General features: G+C 33.4%; 3 protein-coding genes across 7 annotated transcripts; 2 read left to right on the top strand and 1 right to left on the bottom strand.

The window, feature by feature from the left end:
* Positions 1-183: 183 nt before the first annotated feature.
* ALDH7B4 (aldehyde dehydrogenase 7B4) lies at positions 184-8,461 on the top strand. Of its 3 annotated transcripts, none has more exons than XM_078324098.1 (14): positions 184-436; positions 516-602; positions 1,096-1,227; positions 1,842-1,914; positions 2,238-2,260; positions 2,361-2,424; positions 2,568-2,613; positions 3,148-3,328; positions 3,964-4,140; positions 4,601-4,765; positions 5,194-5,334; positions 5,645-5,742; positions 6,964-7,113; positions 8,238-8,461. In XM_078324098.1, exons 1-14 carry the CDS (start codon positions 302-304, stop codon positions 8,290-8,292), a joined length of 1,527 nt encoding a protein of 508 aa, XP_078180224.1. In that variant the 5' UTR covers positions 184-301; the 3' UTR covers positions 8,293-8,461. The 3 variants fall into 3 exon arrangements, with proteins under 3 accessions (XP_078180224.1, XP_078180223.1, XP_078180225.1); XM_078324097.1 differs by lacking the exon at positions 8,238-8,461 and adding an exon at positions 8,140-8,228 and having other exon boundaries at positions 205-436; XM_078324099.1 differs by lacking the exons at positions 6,964-7,113; positions 8,238-8,461 and adding an exon at positions 6,040-6,330 and having other exon boundaries at positions 205-436.
* A 9,059-nt stretch (positions 8,462-17,520) lies between these two features.
* Positions 17,521-17,931, top strand: LOC144573741 (uncharacterized). Its single transcript, XM_078323491.1, has one exon. It carries the CDS (start codon positions 17,521-17,523, stop codon positions 17,929-17,931), a length of 411 nt encoding a protein of 136 aa, XP_078179617.1.
* A 3,101-nt stretch (positions 17,932-21,032) lies between these two features.
* LOC144574168 (BRCT domain DNA repair protein) lies at positions 21,033-26,370 on the bottom strand. Of its 3 annotated transcripts, none has more exons than XM_078324050.1 (11): positions 26,099-26,370; positions 25,126-25,472; positions 24,650-24,741; positions 24,340-24,446; positions 23,726-23,951; positions 23,178-23,309; positions 22,896-23,012; positions 22,559-22,705; positions 21,840-22,057; positions 21,584-21,737; positions 21,033-21,439 (listed from the first exon to the last, which is right to left on the bottom strand). In XM_078324050.1, the coding sequence occupies exons 2-11, from the start codon at positions 25,322-25,324 to the stop codon at positions 21,221-21,223; spliced, it is 1,611 nt and encodes a 536-aa protein (XP_078180176.1). In that variant the 5' UTR covers positions 25,325-25,472; positions 26,099-26,370; the 3' UTR covers positions 21,033-21,220. The 3 variants fall into 3 exon arrangements, with proteins under 3 accessions (XP_078180176.1, XP_078180175.1, XP_078180177.1); XM_078324049.1 differs by having other exon boundaries at positions 25,126-25,433; XM_078324051.1 differs by having other exon boundaries at positions 25,126-25,305.
* Positions 26,371-26,784: the final 414 nt, after the last annotated feature.

The raw sequence follows: 26,784 nt of genomic DNA, 5'->3' as shown, positions 1-26,784 counted from the left end.
CATCATACTCTGCATTAACGCACCATTTGATTTTAGATCTGGACATGCCTGTAATGCACAGATCCTTCAAAAATCGTGCAGATTTAATCGGACTGTTCAGGTATAATCTCAAAATTTGAGGTAACCCAGAGGATTGTACTCGATTCTCTCCTTCCAGGTTGCACTCAATGCATAGGCACCTCTTCGTTTAAAACCTCCCCCTTTTTCTCTCTCTCCCGTGTCCCGTCTTTTCTTTCTCTTCCTTTTTTTTTTTCTCTTCAACTCACTATCAAACAGTCACATAATCAGAAAACACTTCACTATGGGGGGATTCAAGAAAGAACACCAGTTTCTCTCTGAGCTTAGCCTCACACCTCGCAATCCAGGATCATTTGTGAATGGCATCTGGAAAGGCAGTGGCCGAGTTATTTCCTCCGTCAATCCGACTAACAACCAGGCTAGTTTCTTCTCTTGATCCTTTTTTTTCGTCTAATTTGATCTGGTATTATCTGACTTCGGCTTGATGCAATTTTCAGGTGATTGCTGAGGTGGTGGAGGCATCTATTGAGGACTACGAAGAGGGAATGCAAGCTTGTGCTGAGGCTACCAAGATCTGGATGCAGGTTGGTAATTTGGAATTAAGCTCAATAGAAGGGGATTGTTGCTTCATATTTTCTTTTCTTATGTTAAGATTGTAGAATGTAACTAAATATAATTTTTTTTTCAGCCTTTCTGGTAAATTTCTGAACATTTTAGTTTTCTAATTATAGCTACTGAAAATTTTAGTTTGCAAGTGAGTATTATGAGCGTCTCAATAGATGGAGTATGGTTTGGGTAGAGTGGGCAGAGGGATGGATGGATGGTATTATATTTATCTTTGATTATGATGACATGCATAGTATTAGCATTTCTAATTAGCTGTTATCGTTTACACATTTTATTGAATTGAAGCATCATGGGATTCTATTGGCCCTCCCAATTTGGATTAGATCAGGGTATAAGCAAGGCAGCTAGTGGCTTAGCTGAATTTAAAGGAAATTATATTAATTTTTCGGTTGAAGTCACACTTTCTTTTGTTGAATGCTAATGTGGAAACATTTTTATCTTGATTGACAGATCCCTGCTCCAAAGAGAGGAGAAATTGTAAGGCAAATTGGAGATGCTCTGAGGGGCAAGCTTCATGAACTTGGCCGACTTGTTTCCCTTGAGATGGGCAAGATACTTCCTGAAGGGATTGGTGAAGTTCAGGTACCTTTTCTGTTATAAAAAAAAGGGTTAGTTTTTACTTGTTTCTGTACTGTAATGCAAATTGAATGTAACTTTGTTCATAATATAAATAAGGGTTAACATTTTTGTGGTTACTTGGAAAGAATACTGAATGTTTCATTGTTTCCTGCAAACTGTAGTGTTTCTTTCATAATTAGTTGTAATATCAAACTCACTATCTCTTTTCATATATACAAAGATATCACCCAATATTTTTTATAATTACAAGAACCAAATTATAATTACTCTGAGTTGCTAAATTAGTATGAGCTGAATTATATGAATTTTTACTAACAAATAATCCTGCTAAAATAGTTAAACAGAAACTGCTATAACTTTTGACCAGCATCACTGTTCCCTTGATCTTCTTTCCCCTATAGTGAAAACCAAATTGAACAGAAATTAGGTCAATCTCGCACTTGGATGCTTGGTTCTATGGATGACTTTAAGAAGTAATTTTTAGGACTTTTACGAGGCATCCATATCATTTGATTGATCCTTTTTATTGGCTCATCTTTTCGGTAATCACCTTTTGATAAATTTTCATGTTAGTTTCTTTGATGACTATTAACGAATGACATTTATCAATTCTACAGGAAATAATTGACATGTGCGACTATGCTGTTGGATTAAGTCGGCAGCTGAATGGATCAATCATCCCATCTGAACGTAAGTTTAATTATCTCATTATTTAGATGCAGAAGTGAATATTGCCATATATATTTCAGTGTTTTTAGCCATATATATAAATATAAAACACCTTAGTGGTTGATGCCATGCACAGGAAACCTCGTCATACTGTAGTTGGAAATTTAGAATAAGCATAGACCTGCTGGCACAAATGTAAATCAAAATATGTGCGAAATTCTAATATGTTACTTGAACTGTTTGTATTAGTACTTTGCTAATTGATCTCACACTCTTTCAATCTTTTTTTTTTTTTGGATGTTCTGTTGTCTAATGCTTGCTACTCAACATTTTTATTGCCACAGGACCAAATCACATTATGATGGAGGTGAGTAAAAGCCAAGACTCTAGGATTGGTAAAATCTTGCAAATTTGGTTTTTGAGAAGACTAGCTCTTGATTGTGTAAACATATTTTTATATGACTCAGGTTTGGAATCCCCTTGGGATTGTTGGTGTCATAACAGCCTTTAATTTTCCATGCGCTGTACTCGGTTAGTTCTTTTTGCTTTGGGATTATTTCTTTCATGAACCAGACCAACTGACTAATTGGTGGTGGTAGTATCATGTACCGTAAATTATGACAGAATTTGTGAATTTGTGATTTTAGTAAATATAAAACTTCGTGCTTTTGCAGGGTGGAATGCATGCATTGCCCTAGTCTGTGGAAACAGTGTAGTTTGGTAAGATTTGAATTTTTTCTAGTAATGCTGTCTTTTCAAATAGTGGTTAGCAAGCAATTTCTTATCACACCAAAAATTACAGACTTGGAAACATGTGAGTAATGTGATTGACACACAACCTTTAGATTTGGAAAAACGTACATTTCATTAGAATGCTAATCATACAAAGCCCCCCTTCCTCTCTACTGCCTTCCGTGCCTGTTGATAAAACATCTGTGCTTCTAGTTGGGAAGTAAAGTTGGGCATGCTCTGGAAAATCTTATTACAAGTGTTCTGAAGGCTGCCTTTATCAATTATGTTGTAATAAAAATTGGGGAAACCCCCCTGTAAATCGAACTGCTAAATGGTGTTAGTGTAAATACTTTAGTCTATAAACCCCCCTGTAATTTGCATGTGGTTGTCCTTGAAAACTGTCCAACAAGTGGACAAGTTGAATTGGCACAGTGAAAGGGGTTTTTGAAAATAGAACTGTGGCAGTTTTAATATTTGATTGTTCATTAGCACGAGGTGATATATTGAAGTTTTGGTTCATAGGAAAGGAGCACCTACGACCCCACTAATCACAATAGCCATGACTAAGATAGTTGCTGGTGTACTGGAGAAGAACAACTTACCTAGTGCCATTTTCACCGCATTTTGTGGCGGAGCTGAAGTTGGCCAGGTGATGGCTGCTGATGAAAGGGTACCTTTGGTCTCATTCACCGGCAGCACAAAGGTATCTTAAGATACATAATTCAGTCTCTTTTTCTTTTTTTTTCATAATGTCCCACTTCTATCCTTATTGAGAAAACTCCGATAACTTTTGGCATATTGCAGAAGAACCCACTTTTTAAATCATTATGGAATGCTCTAACTGATCTGTTTTTTTTTTGTTTTTTTTTTTTTTTTGGGGGGGGGGGGGGGGTGGGGGGTTCTTGAAGTACTTTCTTTTCTTCTTGGAGAACTTAAACCATCCTTATTCAATAGCATAAATTAATGTGTATTCTTTCTCTTCCTATTGAATAAGTGATTGAGGGTACTTTTAGGGGAATGGGACAAATATATAAGAGAAACAAAAAGAACGAGAACGAGAGGGATTCAATTTAGAGGTTATTGCCTCCGGTATAAGGCATAATGTATATAAGTTATGTTTGGATTAGAAATTAGGATGATATGGTCAGTAACTCAGTATAAATCTAGTTTTGGGTGCCTCCTTTTTGTATCCAGAATTACTAATGTTTGCTGTTTTCTCTTTGCAAAAAGGTATCTGCATTTCCCCCTTTGGTTAGAATTATCTTCAATTGATATCTGTTATTGCTAAATATCTCTAAACTTGACAGGGGGAACTTCTTTTTGTGGTAACAAATGCAGGTTGGTCTTTCAGTTCAACAAAAGGTCAATGAGAGGTTTGGCAAATGCTTACTCGAGCTGAGCGGGAACAATGCCATTATTGTAATGGATGATGCTGATATCCAGCTGGCAGTTCGGTCAGTCTTGTTTGCCGCTGTCGGCACGGCTGGACAACGCTGCACCACTTGCCGCCGACTAGTAAGATTGAATCTCTTAAAATTTGAACCAAAAATGATCATATCACATCTCCATGGTGATAATATCACTTAACTTTACTACCCCTATCCAATTGATCATACTGATCTTATTCCAAGCATGATGCACACAAATCTGCAGGTCAATTTCAAGTCCCTAAATATTTTTGGCATGTTTAAAGCCGATGTCACATTCTAACATATATATATCCTAAACATACAAATTTGTATGGAAATAAGCTAGTAAATTCTAGTTGAGGTAACTATTCATGGTTGGAGGTATATCTATAATAATCTATGTAATGAACTTGATGTGAAACTGCTTCAATTTGTGGAAGTATTGTTGAAGTTTACTTGATTATTTAAATTTACTTAATGTGGTGAAATGTACTTGGGTCTAATTTAACTCATATTAAACCTTGCATTTTTTTTCTCTGACCTACATATGCTCTAAAAAACTGCAGCTTCTCCATGAAAGCATATACCAGACTGTTCTTGAGCAACTAACTGAAGTGTACAGACAAGTTAGAATCGGGGATCCTTTGGAAAAAGGTACCTTATTGGGACCACTCCACACACCTGCCTCAAAAGAGAACTTTGTGAAAGGAATTCAAGCTATAAAATCTCAGGTTATTTTCAGTTATACTTTTGACCAATTATTAAAGTATCATCATATCTGAAGATGCTGCAACTGATGATACATTAAGGCTTGGTAAATATATTTGTATAATTGAAGGTTTCCTCAGGCTGAGTTCTACAGATGAGTGTTGTAAGGGCGTTATCTGTAGCTTGTGATATATGTATTGCTTCTTGCAATATCGTGCCCAAAATGTGAACCTTAGCAAATCCTTACATCGAAGCAGTTAAGTGTTGGTATGGTTTCCTATAGTGGAAAAAGGTCTTGTTAGGTTGAATGTTATTTTTTTTGACATCTATTGAAATGATACATTCACATGCTCAAGTTGAGGGATGTATCTGGGCATTCACATGGTTTCTACATATGTAACCTGTTGCTCCTAATTTTGTTGTTTACCTATATATGTCTATGCCTATACAGGGAGGAAAAATTGTCACTGGAGGGTCAGTAATTGAATCGGAAGGGAATTTTGTGCAACCAACAATAGTAGAGATCTCACCTAGTGCACCTGTTGTCAAGGAGGAGCTGTTTGGCCCTGTTCTCTATGTGATGAAATTCCAGGTACAACCGACCCTTCTTTGTCACCCTCCCTCCGCCACTCTACATATATATATGCATGTGGGGGGGGGGGGGGGGGGGGGGTGAAGAATTGGTTGCAAGAGTCTTTGTCTGTAGTATTTACTGAACAAATTCCAGTCAGAGCACTTGCTAGAAGGTTTAGTGAGGAGTTTTAAGTTCTGATCGGTCGTACCATGACTGAGTCTAACCTGCTTTCCCACTCAGCTGCTTGGTACGAAACATCAGTGCTCTGACTTCTTCCACAAAATATACCAAATTATTAAGAGAATTATCTTTTCCATACTTCATTCAGACTCTGAAGGAAGCAATTGAGATTAACAATTCAGTGCCACAAGGCTTGAGCAGCTCTATTTTCACACGTCGACCTGAAATTATCTTCAAGTGGATTGGGTAAGTGTTATACACTAAAGGTGTGGTCTCTAAGCAAAAGTGTCCTAGAGTTTTTGATAACTGTAAAAACTCACTTCTTTGTTGGGAATGGAAGTAAGTCTGTATTTACTTGTTCCCGGAAAGGGTTTTTGTGAAAAATATGGGGCAATACAGTAAATAATCGTCCAAATTTGAAAAATATTGTTGCGGAAATTAGACTTAACTATCATATATGGATGACTTCAAGTGATAGCTTCTGTGATTCCTAAGCAAAGGCTTGATTTATTTATAAGAGGAATGTTTTGTCAATTTTCTCAGAGCTAAGCAAATTGTTAAGGCACATTGTTACAAATGTTTCGAATAAAGATAATTTTTGGAGGTCACTTCAAAATATTGGGCTTTCCTGCAATGTTATTGAATTGATAGGCTCTATTGAAAGCAAACCTATTGACAACTGTGACAATCAGTCGAACAAGTATGTAAATAAAAAAGAAGGAAGTAAAATTGCAGATCTCTTACAAGTTAGACAGATTGGGCATCAAATTTGGTGCAATTTGAAGGATAGAATGATCTTTTATTAGCAGTATGACAATTTAACAATTTAGTTTTTATCGGCACTTGATGGATGCCCAACAATTCCCAAACTGCATCAAGTTTTATACAATCTATCTAAACTTATCTACAATTTTACTTTTTGATGTTGATAACTGTTTTGTCAGTTGGCGCAATTGTCTAATAAATATGGTAGTCAATATATCCCTTCCCTTTGTTGAATTTAGTAGCTTTGTGTTATCATAAGTTAGGGCCTTGCTAAGGTGTTCATTGTGAATTTCTCGTAAATTAGTTCTAAGGATAGCTACATTAATTAACCAAAACTCAATTGAATAAACAGACTGATGGAGCCATTCCTGTCATAGTAATTATATGTTGTGATGTTAGTAGTTACTTTTTTAAGTATAGTGAAAAAGCATAATACATCTGAGAGGATGCAATGTTGCCAATATTGTCACCAGCTCATTGAAACTGGATCGAGGCAACAGTTGCTTTACCACATGGGAAAGTTGCATACATCCTCTTTTGACAAACAAATAGCAAATTTTTGCAGACATCTTATTACATGGGTTGGTAAAAGTAAGGGGGAGATGGGGGAATGTACCTGTTACAGAGCCGAACATGCAGTCAGAAATAGTAAATGCACTTTTAGGCATGTTAAATTTCCATTTAATATGATGTATCTTACAGGCCAATTGGAAGTGATTGCGGCATTGTAAACGTGAATATTCCCACAAATGGTGCTGAAATCGGTGGAGCATTTGGTGGTGAAAAGGCAACTGGTGGTGGCCGTGAAGCAGGCAGCGACTCTTGGAAGCAGTACATGCGACGTGCCACTTGGTAACTTCACTAGTTTTAATTATAAAACTTCTCTTTATCTTTTTCTCTTGGGCTCTATCATTAGCTGCATAAAAAACTGTGCACATGATGGATCTCAATTAACACTGATACATGGTACCTCATTGTATTTGGAGTACGTTACGGGCTTTGTCACCCATGCAATGAAGCTTACAAACACATTTAGCATCGTTTTGGTGATTTATCTTGAGATAAACAATACTGAAAAAAAAAAAAATTGTCATTCTTGATTCCATTGGTTAAGGTGTTGGGTCTGTTTTGGAATTATCTGACCCCCTGGGAAAGTCGAGTTGCTTTGAACAGTCTGAGTGGGACGGACATGATTAATTTTTTGATATATTTCATATTTTGTCTCTACAGCAAGAGCACCAAAGCCTAATATGTAAACAGTAAACCAAATCAATGAAATTTGATGGTTTCTCTATCTGACCCAATGGTTCAACATTTCTGAACCCACCAGGGAGTTCAAAGAATAGTTCCAAAAAAACACCAAAGAAATGCATATACACATAATTTGAGAATTTCAATTGAACCTAAGTATTCGGAGATCTTTCTTTTTTATACATGACATGGTTTACTTTTTTTAAAACACATGGTTTATACTTTTGAAAATACCGAATCGGTAACAATGCCAGTGGTTCGTGCTGGAATTTGGTGAGTGAGAAAAATCATTTTTCTGTGTTTTTTACACGGTATGCTGGTAGAGAAAACTTTTCAAATAAAATCCCTGTCTTCCAACAGCTTCTAGAAGATAATAAACAGAAGAAGATATGTGACTGTTAATTATTGTTAAGTTTACATTATATTTGTCAAATGTTTATACTTATTTTGAAGCTACTGATCCAAGAAATTTTTTCAAATAAAATCCCTGTCATCCAACGGCTTCTAGAAAATAATAAACAGACGAACACATGTGGCTGTTAATTATTGTTAAGTTTACATTATATTTGTCAAATGTTTATGCTTATTTTGAAGCTACTGATCCATCCTGACTTGTAAAATTTTCAGTACAATCAACTATGGAAGTGAATTGCCGCTGGCACAGGGGATAAATTTTGGCTGAAGGGTGCTAGGATGTCTTCTCCAATAATAAATAAAATTTTCAGTACAATCAACTATGGAAGTGAATTGCCGCTGGCACAGGGGATAAATTTTGGCTGAAGGGTGCTAGGATGTCTTCTCCAATAATAAATAAGAATAGAATATCATTAGTAATATAAATCTCCTTGTGAATCTATCTTTTAAGATAAAATCATTTTTCTCCAATTTGATGGCCCTAAAAGGTACAGTGATCAAGACTTTGCATATATTAATTGTAACTAGAATGATCTCTCTGCCCCCCCCCCCCCCCCCCCCCCCCCCCCCCCTTCTCTTTTTTAATTTTTTTGAAGTTAATGGTACTAATGCATATCACCTGTTGGTTGGTGCTTTAGCTTCAACTCGAGAGATCCAGGACTCGGTGGATCCAAGCCACTTGATTTGCTCCACATATCAAAATCTACAAAATTTTAAATTTTTAGAATATTTTATTAGAAAAAAAAACCATTCTTATTGAACGGACTAGAGTTTTTTAAATTAATTAATTAATTTATTTTTTAAAAATAGTAAAAAAGAATTTTAAAAAACACAATCTGATTTCCTACAAGATTTTAACATGTACATTGAATAGGTAGCTCGGATTGTCCCTTCAAAATATCAAAAGTTATTTATTAAATTTTGATGTTGATCTTCTGCAATTGAGCACATGCATTTGAATCCTGTGATGGGACTGTGGAAGGCTGTCGCCAACTCGCCATGCATTAATCGAAAACGACAATTTGATTGAGAATTGCGAGTGCGACATCCTTTGTATTTTATGACAAAAGTCATCATTCTAATTTCACATGTTTTAGGATTGCGGTGACCAATTGATCAACTGATTAAACAATCAAGGGAATAAAATGGCGATTGATAATTGCAATTAATTAAACAATCAACCAACTGATATTTAAATCATTTGTTTCCGGAATTCGGACATGCTTATGTATCTTTATTTTTACAAAATTTTCATTTGGTTATCACCTTGTAAATTTTAATCTCTCTATCGATAGCACGAAATTCAGGTCGAGTTTTTGTTGATAATATAATAGATTTGATATATTAGAGGTCTTGTAATTCTTGCCGATCTACATATTTTTACTGAGTTATTTTTGCCTCTGCATTTTTGCAACTCTTAATAAATAAGACCATCAATAAATATTGAACAGTATGAGCGACCTCAATACCTCATCATCCGACAAAGCAAATAGTTGAAACTTATTGAAAGGTACAGTTGATAAAATAATAAAGGCATGGTTGGTGACTTGGTGCTCTCTTTAGGTTGCATGTGCTATTGCTATTGCTTTTTCACCAGGCACCAGGCAAACCATCTTTGTAAACAGTGAAGAACGGTCACCCTTTTTTTGTTTTTATTCAACAGTAGTTAAAAGGTTCTTAACAATCGTTTAGCTAGTGCATCTCTTCTGTCTAATCAAATAAATTGAACTGTACATTGTTTTCTTCCTGTTTAAATGTCGTCACTAACATTTCTTTACCCACTCAATAAGTTTTAGAGTGAGGCTATGGTACTTTGCAATGCGCAGAATGTGCAGATCATTCCGTGTATTAGATTCATATCTCCGTTTTCAAAGTTCAAATAGTCGATATGAACCGATCAATATTATTATCATATGAAAATATACTTAGAGATCAAATTTTATATTTTTTGAAATTTTTTTTACTATTTTTTTTGTAAATAGAAAATCACTACTTTCAAATGGTCCAGAATTTTTAGATCAAGTGATTTTCTAATTATCTCAAAAAAATAATAAAAAAAAATTTCAAAAAATTTAAAATTTGATCTTCATGTATATTTTCATATGATAGTAATGTTGAGCAATTCAGTTCGACTATTTAAATTTTAAAGACAAATATAAATTCAATACACAGAATGAGGCAAACCATCTTTGTAAACAGTGAAGAACGATCACCCTTTTTGCTTTTATTCAACAATAGTAGTTAGAAGGTTCTTAACAATCGTTTAGCTAGTGCATCTCTTCTGTCTAATCAAATAAATTGAACTGTACATTGTTTTCTTCCGGTTTTAATGTCGTCAGTACCATCTCTTTGCCCACTCTAAGTTTAGGGTGCGATTGAATGGGAGCTAGAATAATTAGAATAGTGAAATTTGATAACAATAAATGAGAACAGAGAAAAAATAGTGATTTTTATATTAGTGTGAAAATGATGCTATTCGGATTAGTAAAAATGTTATTTGGAATTGTACATGTAGAATAGTGAATAGCTGTAACTAATAAAGAATTGTGTTCACAAGGTGCTAATTAAGAAAAAAGATAGACAAGTAGGATCTAAAACAAATTGTCACGACGTGGAGATAGCGGAAGTGGTGTCAAACTTGTTATTTCAGGACTGTGTTGGCGGAAATTCAAAAATAAAGCATTTTTCTCTCTCTTTCTTCACACTTCTAAATAGTAGTTATTCCAACATTTATAAGGAATAGAGAATAACAGCTATTCTAGCTATTCCGAATAGCAAAAATGTTGTTGGGATACACATAGTTATTCCGAATAGCTACTATTTTAGAATAGTCTCTATTCTTGTGTCATCCAAACATAGCCTTAAGAGTGAGGCTATGGTACTCTGCAATGCGCGGATCTATTGGATTTATATCTCCGTCTTCAAAGTCCAAATAGTCGATATGAACCGCTCAACATTATTATCATATGAAAATGTACTTGGAGACCGAATTTTATATTTTTTAGAATTTTTTTACTATTTTTTTTGGTAGGTAGTTGATCACTACTTTCGAATGGTCCAAATTTTTAGATGAAGTGATTTTTTAATTATCTCAAAATATATAAAAAAAAGTTTCAAAAAAATTAAAATGTTGTCTACATGTATATTTTCATATGATAATAATGTTGAACGGTTCGGATTGACTATTTGAAGTTTAAAAACAGAGATGTAAATCCAATATACGGAACGATCCGCGCATTGCAAAGTACCATAGCCTCACTCTAAGTTTAATTGGACAAAGCACTATATATTTTGTCTACTTTAGCTTTTGTCAAGTGTGACTTGATCCTATATATTGTTTGCATGAACCCATATATCCATAAATTGATATATACTCTATTTTTTTTTAATCTTGTTAGGTAATATAACATTGGTGATTATTGTATCATTTAATGAACTTAAGATTATATCTCGTTGTATTTTTATTTTTAAATATATGTTTTTACAAAATTTTAATTACTAAATTATAAAAATGGTCCTTAAAAGCATCACTGGTGACTGGCCTATCGCTTTGGTTCTTAAACTTGCAAAATAATATTTTAATCCTTAAAGTATCGCTTGATTACTATTTGGTCCTTAGGGTTAAACAAATATCACTAGTTTATCATTTTGGTCCTTAATTTTTTTTTATTTGTGACGAATTAGTTCCCTCATTGAGAACCAGTTTTTGATCTAGCGACAAAGACAATGCTCTCCGTCTGAAAGGTCGTAGGTTCGAAACTCGGCAGAAACAATACTTTGTGGATATTAAATAGTTTGGTGGTTTGATATTTATGGCAAAATATTAAGTAAATATTATTTTAATTAATTTATGATGGTACAAATATTATTGCTAGTATTAATTGATATGATAACATGATAATTATCATTATTTATATATTCAATTGTTTGATGACTACATTCATACTAGTTTTAATGCTAAAGGTGACACTACGACAGATGAAATATCATTTTTTTCAATGTATTTAAAATGTAGGATCAATTTGATACAAATTAAAAATTTCAAGGACCAAAATAATATTTTTAAAACTTTAAGAACAAATATGGTAAGTGAATGATACTTTAAGGACTAAAAATGAGAAAATTTAAAGATCAAAATGATAAACTTGTGGTACTTCGATCAGAACTGTTTGTGTAATTTTCTCAATTCTATTTTAGCTATTTTTATTTCATATTTTTAAATGAATAACAAGATTACATGATTATTTTGTTTTTAAAAAAAATTGACAAAATTATATCTGTTTCTAAGTACATGCATTTGGTAATTTGACTGGTTGTGGGGCACCAATTAGATCGACATATGAAAGAAATCAGAATATTTTATTCTATTCATTTAAAATTGGGAAATACAAAAAAAAAAAAATCATCACAATAGATTCCATCGTACAGTTAAAAATAAATTTGATAAAAACAAGCACAAGGACATGTAATTAAAGTTCTTTATTAGACTTTGCTACATATCAGTTGTTGCCTTGTTGGCCATTCAAGAAAAGATACTGGTGAAATATCAACATCTCCTTTCTAATTTTTCAGTATTTTTCGGCGTGCACTGCTAAATAGGGAAACGATAGCAGAAAACACGCAACCTTGCGTGCTTAGTTGAGTTGTGAAGAAGCAATCCAAGCTGTCTTAATTGCCTGTTCCCTTCGTGAAAAAAAAATTAAAAAATAATAGTAAATAAATTATGTGATATCAGTTCATAATTACTACAACTATGGAACAATATCTGCGATGGTAAAAAAAATACTATTATTGAGAGTACACTGACAAAAACATACTATTTCTGAGCATATCTGTATTACTAACAGGAGTATCCGCGACGATACCGTCGACAAAAAACACTTTTACCTTCGCAGATATTGTTCCATTCTTGTAATAAACGTTTACAAAATAGAGATATATTATAATAATTTGTCATTCTTAAACAATTTCAACTATTTTAGTCAACAAAAAATGAATAAATAATTAAAGATATATTGTCGTAACATATAAGTAGTGTACATTAGTGTAATATTTAAGCGTGCATACTCAAATTTGTATTTTTTTTATAGAATTTGGAGAAGATCAATACAGCAGTCAAAATTGTATCGGCCATTTTTATTAATAACCCAAAATAAAAAGTGAATTTTAAAAATAATCCCGCATTCTATTTTTTTTCAAAAATGACCAAACCGCCCGGCACACGGCCGGTCTCCTAGGGACCAAACCGCCCCCCCCCCCCCCCCCCCCCCCCCACGGGCGGTCTCCTTTTTTTTATTTTTTTTTATTTTTTTATTTTTAGAGATCTGAATATTTTGATTTAAATAATTTTTTGAAGAAAAAGTTTTCTTGTTTAGAGTGTATATGCCAAAAAAAATTGTATATATGTATATGTGTATGTGTATGTGTATATGTGCATATGTGTATGTGTATATGTGTATATGTATATATGTGTATGTGTATGTGTATGTATATGTGTATATGTTATGTATATGACGGCATTTCAATGTTGTTTTGGTTGTCATCAAGAGCTTATAAAAAATGTACTAATGTGGATAATTTCTAGACGTTGATTTTTTTATTTATATCCAAAAAAATATATAAATTTAAAAAACTAACCAAGCCTCTTGATTATTTCCAAAACTACCCAAACCGGAAAAATATTTTCCGGTTTCAATACCAATTTCCGAAAATTTTTTTTCCGGAAATTAGTTCCTAAATCCGGAATAAATAAAAAAATCGGTGGATAGTTTCTAGACGTTGATTTTTTAACTTATTGATTCACATAAAAACAAAATTAAAATGTATATCAATATTTTAGAAAAAAAATATGCATACTTTTTTTTGCAAGTAAATTCCATCGGAAGCAATATATCAATAACAACTATAATATATTATAATATTATTATAATAATAATTTACTATATTAAGAATATTAATTATTAATTATATAATTATTAATAATAAGATACTAATTATATAATATTAATATATTAATAACAACTGTAATATATTGTAATATTATTATAATAATTATTTAATATATTAACAATATAACATATTAATAATAATTATGAATAAGAAAATATTAATTATACAATATTAATATGTTATAATATTATTATAATTATTATTTAATATATTAACAATATAGGGTATTAATTATATAATTATATATTAATAATAATTATTAATAATAAGATACTAATTATATAATATTAATATATTAATAATAACTATAAAATATTATAATATTATTATAATAATTATTTAATATATTAATAATATAACATATTAATTATATAGTTATATATCGTTAATAAGATACTAATTACACAATATTAATATATTAACAACATAATATAATAATATAATAATTATTAATAAAAGGATATTAATTATATAATATTATTACAACCAAAACAACAATGAAATGCCGTCATATATTAAAATGTATCCACATTATTTTTAAAATTAACTTTTTATTTTGGGATATTAATAAAAATGGTCGTCATATACATATACACATACACATATACACATATACATACACATGCACATACACACATATACATATGCACATATACACATACATATACACATATACACATATACATACACATACACATACACATATACATATATACATATACACATATACACATACACATATACACATATACATATGCACATATACACATACACATATACAATTTTTTTTGGCATATACACTCTAAACAATAAAACTTTTTCTTCACAAAATTATTTAAATCAAAATACTCAGATCTCTCTAAAAAAAAAAAAAAAAGGAGACCGCCCGTGTGCCGGGCGGTTTGGTCATTTTTGAAAAAAAAATAGGATGCGGAGTTATTTTTAAAATTCACTTTTTATTTTGGGTTATTAATAAAAATGGCCGAAATTGTATATAGTTGTTAACAATTATGTTTTAGTTACAATAGATCACAAATCTACGTATATAAATTCGCATGTAATGATATAAGGTAGAAGGTTTTTAATGGTTTGAATTTATTATTTGAAGCCAATATAATAGATTTTAGAGTTGAGTTCACAAAGAAATTTGATGAGCTTATGAACACCCTAACTTTACTCTATGGACAATTATGCATCGGCACAATAGTAGGGGTGCAAACGGATCGGATACGTACAGATCGGATAATAATAAAACCATATCCATATCCGTTTTTATTTTTCGAATACGAATACGGATCAAATATTAGACAGATACGTACGAATACGGATCGGATATCCATAGATTTATACATAAATATTTTCATAATATATATTAAACTATATAGTATATATCTACTATTTTAATACGGATAATTAAAATTCAAAACTATATTCGTATCCGTATTCGCACAAATATTCGGATACGGTCGGATATTATCCGATCCGTTTGCACCCCTACACAATAGGCATGTGTATTTGGTACAATAAACAAATGCGCATTATAAGATGCATTGAGAGTTTCATATATAAGAGATATTTAGAAAGTTTTTTAATGAAAAATTGTTACTGTCATGTAGAAAATAATAATCAACTACTTGATATATAGTCTAATTTTTCAAAGTACTGAACAAGGAAATTAAGAACTAGCAACGTCTAGTTGTCGTCATCTCAACCAACGTTGAGCCGCAACTAATACCTAAAAGTCTAAAACCTCACTAAACCGGCCGAAACCCTAAAAACGTGGGTCCCACTTCTGATTATAATACCAGGCGATTGGTTTGTGTTAATTTTATTCCCTTCCATGTCAGAATCAATACAATAATTCAGAATGAAAAAAAAAAAAAAGACAAAATCGCTCTAATATGAGTTTCAATTTATTTATTTTAAATCTTTTCTATCTTCTACTTATTTTGTTTTATTTCCTTTTTTCTTGAATTCTTAATTTCATTTCTATTTTTCTTCTTTTATCCCATAGGGATAGAATCAATAAAGAACCTATAAATCTATATTATTACATTTCAATCTCTTTCCGATATCTCCCAAGAAAAATCTCCACTTGGATCCAAAATTGACGGGTTAGTGTAATCTTATCCATTTATTATTATTATTATTATCATCATCATCATCATCATCATCTTCTAGCAAGTTACTGGTGTCTCATATGATTAATTCTTAGAAATAAAAATAAAAAATATATGAAGGAATTTTCCTTTAAAACTTTTATTTCATCAGATCCAATCTATTCATTTCATTTTAGATGTTACACACCAGACATGAGAAATAAAGATTATGCTTTATGAATTTACATCCACTCAGGTTACCTGACTGAGGACAATTACGATCGGACGGTTCTTTCAATCTAACACGAATTTCAAAACATAACTCCTACAGTCTCCATAGGCACCGAATTGAATTTGGTTCGACTGGGATTGATCCAGTCTTCAGTTTCAATTTCTTTGTGTCAGGTACCTGGGATACGGATCCACAATAAATATGAACTGAATAAAACATTTCATCATGAATATTAATAAACATGCTCATATCTACTGTCTGGAGAAGAGTTAAGTAGATGAGGAAGATTTAGTTAATTGGGATTTGTTAGTTGAATTGTGGAGTTTAGTATTTGTTTGTTTGTGATAGGGTTTTGTAAGTAATTTAATTTGTTGCTGCTTTTTGTATTTGATTTTGATATCTATTTTAGGTATCAGATCAGGTACGTACAACTTAATTTGATTTCAATATGAAATCGGTGTTATATACTACTATTATTAAAAAAAAAATATTAATAAACAGGTTTAGTTAGGAAAATTGTTTTCCGGTGCTAGTGAGAAAGAAAATGGATAGCAAATGGATGTACCATAGAAATATCCTAGAATTAATTACAAATTATTTTTGTTTCGCTAAGGATAATTCATTCGTCCTTTGACAGATCCATCAAATTGTGGTATTTCCTTTTGGTCACATTTCTATTTTCCTAATGGTGGTCAAGTCCTATTCCATATTTCCATATTTCCATGTTCTATATTTATTTATCTATTCATTATAATTCATCATTTTTTTTTCTGAGGTAGGTGAGTCTTATTCTTTAGCAATTTCTGTGGTTCAATATTATTTGGTGCAATTCACCCATGACACGACACGTTGTCCCCCAAAAAAGTTGGAATCCGTATCACCCCAGGTACCTGAGGTGCAAGTGGTGAATCAGGACCATTCATTCACTTGGCACGAATCTTAAAGCAGACCTCCTACAGCCTCAGCCACCGGATTGAGTTTGGCATGAATAAAATTAATCTGGGCCGTCCATTTGTTTCAATTTCACCTCAGGTACCGGGGGCACACGGACTCCAAGAGACGTAATCATTGACAGAGGGACCCACTTCTTCACTACGTTACAACAACGACAAGTTATCCCTTTAAAGACTTCTCTCTGTAGTCTGTATACGAGAGAGAATCCAAGCTTATCAGTACCGTAGCGCCTTCAAAAAGCAACTGCATCTATTCATCTATTGTGGTTATAACCACCATATGCCTATTCAAACCTATAGCAAATATTATAATCTCTATTACCAGCTTACTTTCTTCTTTAAATTTTGTTCTTCAAAAACAATGTCCATGCCGGTACAGGTACCGACACAAGATCTTCAGTCGGCGAGATGCGAGTGCTGTGGCTTGACTGAAGAGTGCACCTCAGGATACGTGAATAAGATACGGGAAAGGCATCTCGGTCGTTGGATCTGCGGGTTGTGTGCTGAGGCAGTACGGTATGAGATGTACCGATCTGGGTGGCACATATCCATAGAGGAGGCAATTGATCGGCATGTTGGGTTTCTAGAAAGGTTCAAAGCTGGGGTGGCTCCACCTCCTGAGGTGGTGTCAGAACGGCTAATCCAAGCTGTCTGTCGCCTGCTACGTAGGAGTCTTGACTCACCGCGTGTCGCAGTTGGAGATAGGAATGAAAGAACAAATTGCGAGCTGGGACGCTCTCGGAGCTGCTTTGCAGCTCTGGGCAGATCATGAATTTGAGGTATTAGGTTAAGTGTTTGTCAATGTGCATGTTAATTTATGGCTGCTCCTATTTTATTTTGTAATTTTGTAATTTGTTTTCTCATTTTCTGTTGATTTTTCTATTTTAAAGAGATCGTGTAGGTTGTAGAAATTAAAAGTACAAAAAACTTCATCCAATCTAATTGGTGCTTGACAAACTGCTTGGTCATGTTCTCCGCCATAATTCTGGAAAAATAAAAATAAAAAGGTTCTCTAATTGGTGCTTGACAGACTGCTTGGTAATGTTTATGGAGTGATATACAGAAGTGATACAGAGATGTTAATTAGATGATCTCTAATGATTTTCTCCGCCATAATACAGAGATGTTAGATGATTTTGAGCGTCAAGACTTACAAAAAACTTCATCTAATGATTAAGGCTACTTTATTTAACTGCAATGCTTCTAAAGCACCCGGGCCAGATGGCCTTTCCTTTTTGTTTTATCAGGCTGGTTGGAATTTTGTCAAATTAGATTAGTACAAACTTTTTGCTTCTTTTTATTTTCATGACCTTGATATTCCTAAACTAAATTTAACTTATGTATGTCTAATCTCTATGAAAGAAGTAACACCTTCTATTTCTAATTACATGCCTATTATTTGGGGGTTCTTATTCATTGGAAAACTATACCTATTGAGTGTTGCAATATGTTGATAGACAAAATAGAAAAACAATTGCAAGGATGGAAGAACATGTTACTTTCTATAGGGGTAGAGTTACTTTACTTAATTTTGTCATTTCTGCTATTCCATTATACTGGTTAGTTATTTATAACATACCTGTCACAATTAGACATAGAATTGATCAGTTGAGGAGAAGATTTTTTTGGTATGGGGGACATTCAGTTAGGAAAAAAATTCACTAGTATCATGGCAAAAGGTGTGTGCAGATAAGGATCAAGGGAGGTTAGGATTGATGAATTGAAAGACTATTAATTGTGCTTTCCAGGCTAAGTGGTGATATAGATTTAATGATCCTGGGGTAAATGAGAATTGAAAATGTATTCTAAAATCTAAGTATAGATTGTTAGGTTGTACTACTACTATGTCTGCTTTTTGGTCTGGGGTGTGTAAACATAAGCATATGGTGACTTAGGTTTTAGCAAAGAACTTGGTAATGGAGTTGATGTATTGTTTTGCTATGATAAATGGTTAAGTGATTGTACTTTATGTGATTTATATCCAAAATTATATTCAATAACTGTAGATAATACCATTACAGTGGCTGACGCATGTGCTGAGGGTACTGTAAATTTGTTATTTAGAAGACAATTGGTATGGGATTTTAGGGATGAATGGATGAAGTTGTGTGATGATCAGTTAGGTAGGGTGCATATATTTAGGGATAGAAAAGATAGACTTTTTTGGAGATGGGATGGTCAAGGTAAATTTACGGTTCACTCTTTATATAAGTGGTTGGAGTTTGGAGGAATTAGGAATAAAGAGTACGATACTGTGTGGAAGGTCAATATTCCTTTTAAGATCAAAATATATCTATGGTTAGTTAAGAAAAAAAGTATACTTACTAGGGTGAATTTGAGTAAACGAGGATGGCAGGGGATGTGTCTTGTGTGTTTGGTGGTGAAGCTGAGACTGTAGATCATTTGTTTGTGCAGTGCCTTTTTATTCGAAGTATTTGGAATTGGATAGCTGAGTTAAACAATTTTTCTTTTGATTATACCACTATTGATGAATTATGGTTTATTGACCAAGATATTCCCTTGAATGATAGGTTAATGGTAGAATGGCTAGCTAGGAATAAGTTATGTTTCCAAGGGGTTACAATTAATTTCAAATCAGTAGGGGCTCAAATTATAGCTTTAGCGTATTTTTGGGTGAAAAATAAACGTTCTAGTTCATTGTTGAAGTTATCTCTATTGCTTCCTACTATATTGATCAAATTGTTATATATTATGGGACTAAATTATTGCAAGAGGGGCAGGAAGAGGTAATCAGGGTATTGTTGTCTATCAATGGATCCGACCCAAACATGCATCAAAGTGAAGTAACAGAAGAGTAGGGCTCAGTTTGGTTTTGAGTTGTTGGTCTCTGCTTATAAGGGGTTGTTTTGCAATATCTTCTTCTTCTTTTTTTTTTTTTTTTTGCGTTTAGTTGGAGATCTTTGCTTCTTTTGGTTAGATGCTATGTTGCAGTTTGTATTGTTTTAGATGTATATTTTACATTTGTAGTTTGTTCTTAAAAGGTCAGGTACCAGAGATTTGGTACCGACTCCTATGACATCGTAGGTTTATTTTATAAGAAATTGGTGGTTTATCCACTTTTATAAATAAATAAAAAAAAAAAAAAAAAACTATACTATTTCTTTCTATACCCGGACTTACCTCTCATTGGTTTTTCTTTTTCTTTTTCTTTTTTCATTTGAGAGAAACCTGCAGTTTACGGATAAGTTACAGCTCCAAATTAAAATAGGGTTGTAAATTAGGATCAGCAAGTGCACATAACATAGCCGGTATTCATTTGTAGCTTGGTTGAAGGTGGAACATGTAGAATTGGGTTGTTCATGTATTTTGCTTGAGGAGATTCTAATCATTGGGAAATATTTGATTGGAAACAATATGAACTTTGTTGATAATTGGGCCTCATTTGTCCATTCAAGAAACGAAGTTTTACAACAACAACTTCAGTCACTGCAAATCCGGGCCTTTACAATAAGAAACAAACATGTATTTATCAGAAATAAATTTTCATACTGGATGTTGGATTGCACTGCACTGAGACTTAAAATAAAATCCCAACCCAACTGGAACAAGAGAAACAGATAATATATTATGATTTAATGTAATATATCTTTTCTGCTTGAATATGCTGTTTAATAAATTGAAGGTTTTATTTGCCCTACTATGACTTTTCCTGCTTGATAATTTTTTTTTAAGCTTGGTAGTGGCTGCATCAGGCTGCTTGATAATATCTCAGACTCAAAACATCTACACACGACGAGTTGTTGTTAATAAACATAAAAAAAAACAGTATAACAATAAAAGTTGAAATTAATCTCCATTCAACGCTCCCAGGCAATGCTGGAACGGTTAGCAGACAAAAATAGACAAAAATTATAAATAAAATAATATAATTAGCATGCGCCATCTACAATTATCAAATTATATTTACATACTTTATTGGATTGTTACATGCACACTTATGCAAACACTAAATACTGTTAGGCGGATATCAAGCAAAAAAAAAGTTGCTGCAATTGAGGATTTTGCAGCATTTGTCCCTATTGTCTCTCTACTCACTCTACTCATGCCCGGAGCAGCAACTGATAGATATTGCAGTTGCTCTCTCCACTGAGTCGCTTCAGCGACTCAAAGCTCCGCATGCTACCCATAAAATCAATCCTCTTGAAAGAAACAAAACCCTGCTTTACAGAATCACTGCTTGCATAAAGTGAACGAAGCCTATCTGCATGCCTCGAGTCGGTGTGAATTGCTACTTCTATCTCAAGATCTGTCATGTTCTCCTGACAAGGATATAGAAATGTTTTAATCATATTTAATTTGAAAGTGAACAATTATGCTGGTGCAATTTCAACAGGGAAAAAGAATATTGAAAGTGAGAAATCTTCATAAATCCAAAAATGTACTGAACATGTGGTATTGCATACCTGATAGAAGTTGTAGATGCAATCCAATAACTGTATACAATTGAATCCACCATTGCTGAAGAATGTTCTAGATGTTGGCCCCAGCTCCCCGAAGCGATCAATTGGAAAAAGTATAGTAATTAAATGGTTCTTGAATACAACCTCACTTTTCTCGCTGTGACAAAATAGAGAAAATCATGTCATATTAGAATAAAGTTCGAGAACTTGTTTTTCTTGTAAGTGATTAACTGGGTCAAGTGCATTGTACATAACAAACCTTTCTTTAAGTGGTCTAGACAAGATGTCGGCCAAGACATCCAAATCATTAGGCTCTCCATCTGTGTCATGAACTGGAGGTGTCTGTTGCTCGCTGGCCTCTTCAGACCATGAAGAGTCGGTGTAAGTACATGCCGATGTGGTGGGCTCCGAAATGGACCAACAGATCGATTCCAAGAGGCTGGTTGGTGTGATCGGATGGATGGGGACTTGACACAACTGGCTTGCACAGAACAGAAGTAAATTGTTAAATATTTTTAGATTATGATCACATTATTGCACAATAAAAGGCAAATCTCTGTGTGATCATTGGAAAACCTAAAAACATAAATATTCAGTATATCCGTGCTAAACCTAAAATATCATGTATGAAGTATGCAAACAATTTGAAAAGCACAATTATATCACATATTTTGTGGAGCTTTAGAGTAATTAGAAGATGAGGTCAAAGTATAGATGACATTTACAAGTTTTAGAGGCCACATCAGATGCTGCTCATTTTATCAGTATGTGTGATATATTTCAAGTTGTACAAATTGTTTATTGTTCTTTATTACTTCCTGCAATAATCAGGGAATAAAGTAACTTCCTTTCAAAATATCTGCAATAATCCGGGAGTAAAGTAACTTCCTTTCAAAATATCGGATATGGTGTACACACAAGTTAACAGAAAACAAAACATTAAAAGTGAAAGAATGCAAATTAGTTAGGATCTCTTACTTGCATGCGGCGGCTACGACGGTCCCGTACTCCCTTCTTTGCCAGCTCAACAATTTTCTTTCTGTCCTCAATTGTTTCTTTTGCTTTTCTATTTGATGGGGAAAATTTGGTGAAGCTAAGTTGTGAGGTGGTTTTGTTTCCTGTATCCTGTATATTTATCAGAGAAAATTTCAATCACCGTATAATATTTAGAAAATTTTCACTAACTTCAAAATAGTACAATGCCAGCCTTATTCTGTATTGATCCGCACACAAACTGGCCAGCAAAAGCAATGATGACTTCACTGGTAAATGAATACTGCTCATGTCTCATATTTGACTACAGGTACTGAGGTACCTCTTTAGATAGCCTGGTGTTTTCAAGAGCGAGGGCCACATGCTTTGCTAGATCTGAAGAGAGATGCACAAGGCGCTGAAAGCTCTTCTCTTTTACTGTTTTGAGTACCCAAAGCGGCTGCATGTTACAGGATTGAAATGAGAAATAAAATCAAATAATTAGATTCTGCTTATTTTACTATCGCTAGGAATTGTTGCAGTTGAAGGAACTAGTTTTCATTATGCATGAGCCAAATTTTTTTGTGACCATTCAAATTCTGAAATTGAGAGAAATGTTACTTACAGTGACAATATTATTGGAGTGAGCAATATACTTTGGTATTGAGGATCCTTCACAAATCACATAACTAGCTTTAGAACCAATAAACCAGTGGTCCAACAATTTCGCACCTTCTCTATTTACTGTGTCAGCAATCTGCAACCACATAGCTTTTCTTAAAAAAAAAATCTTAATAAATAGAATAATGACCATAACAAAAATTAAAGAGTTGGAAAAATTATGAAGACATGTCATGATACACTTAGCTTATTGGATATTTATGTATTAATTAACTCTTATTAATTGTCACTTTTTACATGTCTAGCTTATGCGATAGAAGTTAAGTGCAAATAAATCAAGTGACAAAAAAGAAAAGAACCACACCAAAGGTCAATAGGAAACTGCGACTGGTATTGCATCTAAGAGGGGAGCTTTCTCACAATGAAAGTTTTAACAAAATATTAAAACAAATTGCATGGAGAAAACTGTAGGTATGATTTATTTCCTTCTTTTTCCTTCAAGGGAATATTTATGCTAAGTTTATTTTGCATCAAGGGCACATGAGGTTAAACCTTATTTTTAGTTTCCACTGATATGTCAGAATCGATGTAGAAAACATCTTCAGAAAAAATAGGCCGCCTGCCCTCGAATTCTCTTTTTGATGATTTGGCCGCCTCAATAACTGCCAGGGGTAAACAGGATTTGTCACTGCCAGGTAGTACTGCAAGCCGATTCAATTCCTGTAAAGGCAACCCATTTTCTCCAAGACTTCTTACGCTGTATAACGATTCATTCAATCTCACTGTAACAAAGAGAATCACAAAATTGGGATAAAATAGGTAACCACATTAATATATTATTCCAAGATCAATGTATATACTTTTATGTCCTTTTATGACTAGCTTTGACATTCATATACTAAAAACCTTATAACTGAAACACATATCAGCTACAAGAAAGTAAAATAATTTGAAAACAAGTGTACATATCAAAAAAAAAAATAGAAAATTTGATTTTACATAATTTAATATAGTCCTCATATATGGATTCATGCTAAAGGCAACAATTTACAAGATTACTCAAATTGTGCTAAACTGCTGATAGAAAAGATAGACAAGTCCTTCAACAAGTTTTTTTACTTTTTTAACACCAATTTGACAAAAATAAATAAACCAAAAGTAAATACTTGCCATTTTTCCTTACACTATCCACAAACCATCCTAGTGTAACTACAAAGAGGCTGTTTCTGGCACCATGCTTTATTGCATGGTCATACTTCCTTCCACCAAAGCTGTGTGCTTGTTAAGTAAATACCTTAAATCAATACTTTCGGTTCAAAATTAGGGAATATAGCAAGATAAGCAGTGAAAAAAAAAATGGAGACAGAAAAATGGCAAGCATGCCAAAAGAAAGAGATAATAACACAGTTACTGAAACACAAAAGATAGGCAAAATTGCAAATAATATGAATTTATTATGAATAGTGAAAAGGATATCTGGACCACAAGATGAGTGCATTTTGGGTGCAAGGTCCCACTGTACTGACCACCTAACCTCTCTGTGGCCTCCATTACTTGATTTCTCGCTTCTGTCATGAAAAAAAGGGTATCCCTTGTGTTCATAGCCATATATTTTCAAACAAAAAGATATACGGTGTAGTTCAACCTCTGATTGGGGCACTGATTTATGCAGGACTGGTACATATGTGGACCAACACGCGAGAAAGTATGATATTGGTACTGGTTTGATCAAATACTCACCTTTGTTCTTGCATTCTCACTTTTCTTGTGTTGCTTGGTGCCAAATTGCAAAACTGATAGTAAATTCAAAAGTATCGATATGATTGAGGACACACAGTCTAATTGATAATTAATAGGGTTATGACTTATGACGAAGGTTCAATTGCACAAATTAGAGGTCAGTTGAACTCTATAGAGGAGAAGAACAAAGCACGATATGGTAAATTAATCACCTTTAGATAGGCCGGTAACACAAATTACCAGGCCAGAAAAGGGCCCGTCCCTTTGTCTGTCAGTGGGACCCAGAAGAGCAACAGATGAAGTTGTTGACATCATCTCAGTCGATCCGATGCTACAAAATGCCGGTTGTGTGCCAATGAACAGTCTTGAGCAGCCCTTGCTACTTATCACCTCTACAAAGTTATTTGCCATTGATATATATATCTCCGTCCCCAAATATCACCGATCGAGTTGTTAATTTCAAGCAGAGAAGAGATCATGTTATGCTATGTGTTGTTATCTCAGTTCTCACCAAACACACCTAAAAAAATGCAAGGTAGTTCCACCGTGAGTTGTACTCCTAGTACAAGTTGACCAAACTTAATTTAATCAATCTCTATATTAAGAGTATACAACTGCTCACCTCCCCCCACCATTTTATACAGAGTTAGACATCAGATAAAAAATTCCATGCATTTGAGATTAATTTAAATTGATAATTTGGCATCGTTTGAAGCAAAATAAGAAAGCAAAAATGGAATAGAGCCAAAGTTGTCACTTGCCAGCATGGAGGGTGGATCAGCACTTTGTACGAGAACTAGAAAAAGATACAGAGCTTTCTTGATTTCAACAAAAAAGAAAAAGAAATATAACAAAACGACAAAAGAAAGGTTTCCAGTTTCAATTCAATTCATTTCCTGGTCACGAGATAAAAGGGCATATATTGTCTTTTAGCTCAGTACAAATATTTACTTGAAAGCAATTTCAAACGATGAAACTTTTACTTTCGACTAAAATTACCCAATTACTTGAAGGTTTAGCCTAACAGAGTTCAAAAATGTTCTCAAACCAAAAATTAATCCATTAGACAAAGCAGAGAAACTTCAAGATTAAACGAAAATCCCGTCCTGAACTACCAAAAACAATTAAAGAAGAAGAAACCATTAACGTTTCAAATTCAAATAGAATCAAGAAAGAGGTACTCACATCTGAGCCCTTCGCGCCCCGAGAAACCGACGACAACGCCTCGCCTTTGCTCGGCTATTAATGCGGATCGGGTTAGTGCGGTGCCCGATAAAGGAAACAAGGTTCGTTTTCGTTTCCACGCGAGTAATGATTTGAGGGTTGGTTATCAGTCGTAGGATTGGGTCAGGTCAAGGATAGAAAGCAGGAGAGATTAGAGGTGGTGCTTTCTAGGAGAGTTAAAGCGTTTCGTCTTCTGTGCTATACTAGAAGCGGTCGTTAGGTTATGAGAGAGAAGGCGGAGAGAGAAACAAGGGGTTACCGTTGTGAGCGGACTTAGGACGTGCTTACGTTTCAAAAAAAATAAAAAATAAAAAATACATGACGCGCATGTAAATGCTTAAAACATTAATCAATGCATTACTTGTTTCAGAGGCGAATTTACATAAAAGATATGGGGTCAATTGATATATATTTCTTTTTATTTGTATATTTATATATAATTTATATATAATTTATAGTGAAATACTAATATTGTACCCGTGCATTGCAACGGAGATGTATTATAAGAAGAAGAAAAAAAAAATCATACATAATAGCATATATGTTTCGATGAAATGTTCAATTGACTTTTCTTGGTGTAAAAGAATTGGAATGCCCAATAAAAAAAACATATATATTTTTTTTGAGTAAAGTTGGAGGTCAAGCCA

This window comes from Carex rostrata, chromosome 22 (genome assembly GCF_964058835.1).
Source record: "Carex rostrata chromosome 22, lpCarRost1.2, whole genome shotgun sequence".
In the NCBI taxonomy this organism is placed as follows: domain Eukaryota; kingdom Viridiplantae; phylum Streptophyta; class Magnoliopsida; order Poales; family Cyperaceae; genus Carex; species Carex rostrata.
Note: the sequence above shows the minus strand (reverse complement) of the source record. Positions and strands in the feature narration are given on the sequence as shown.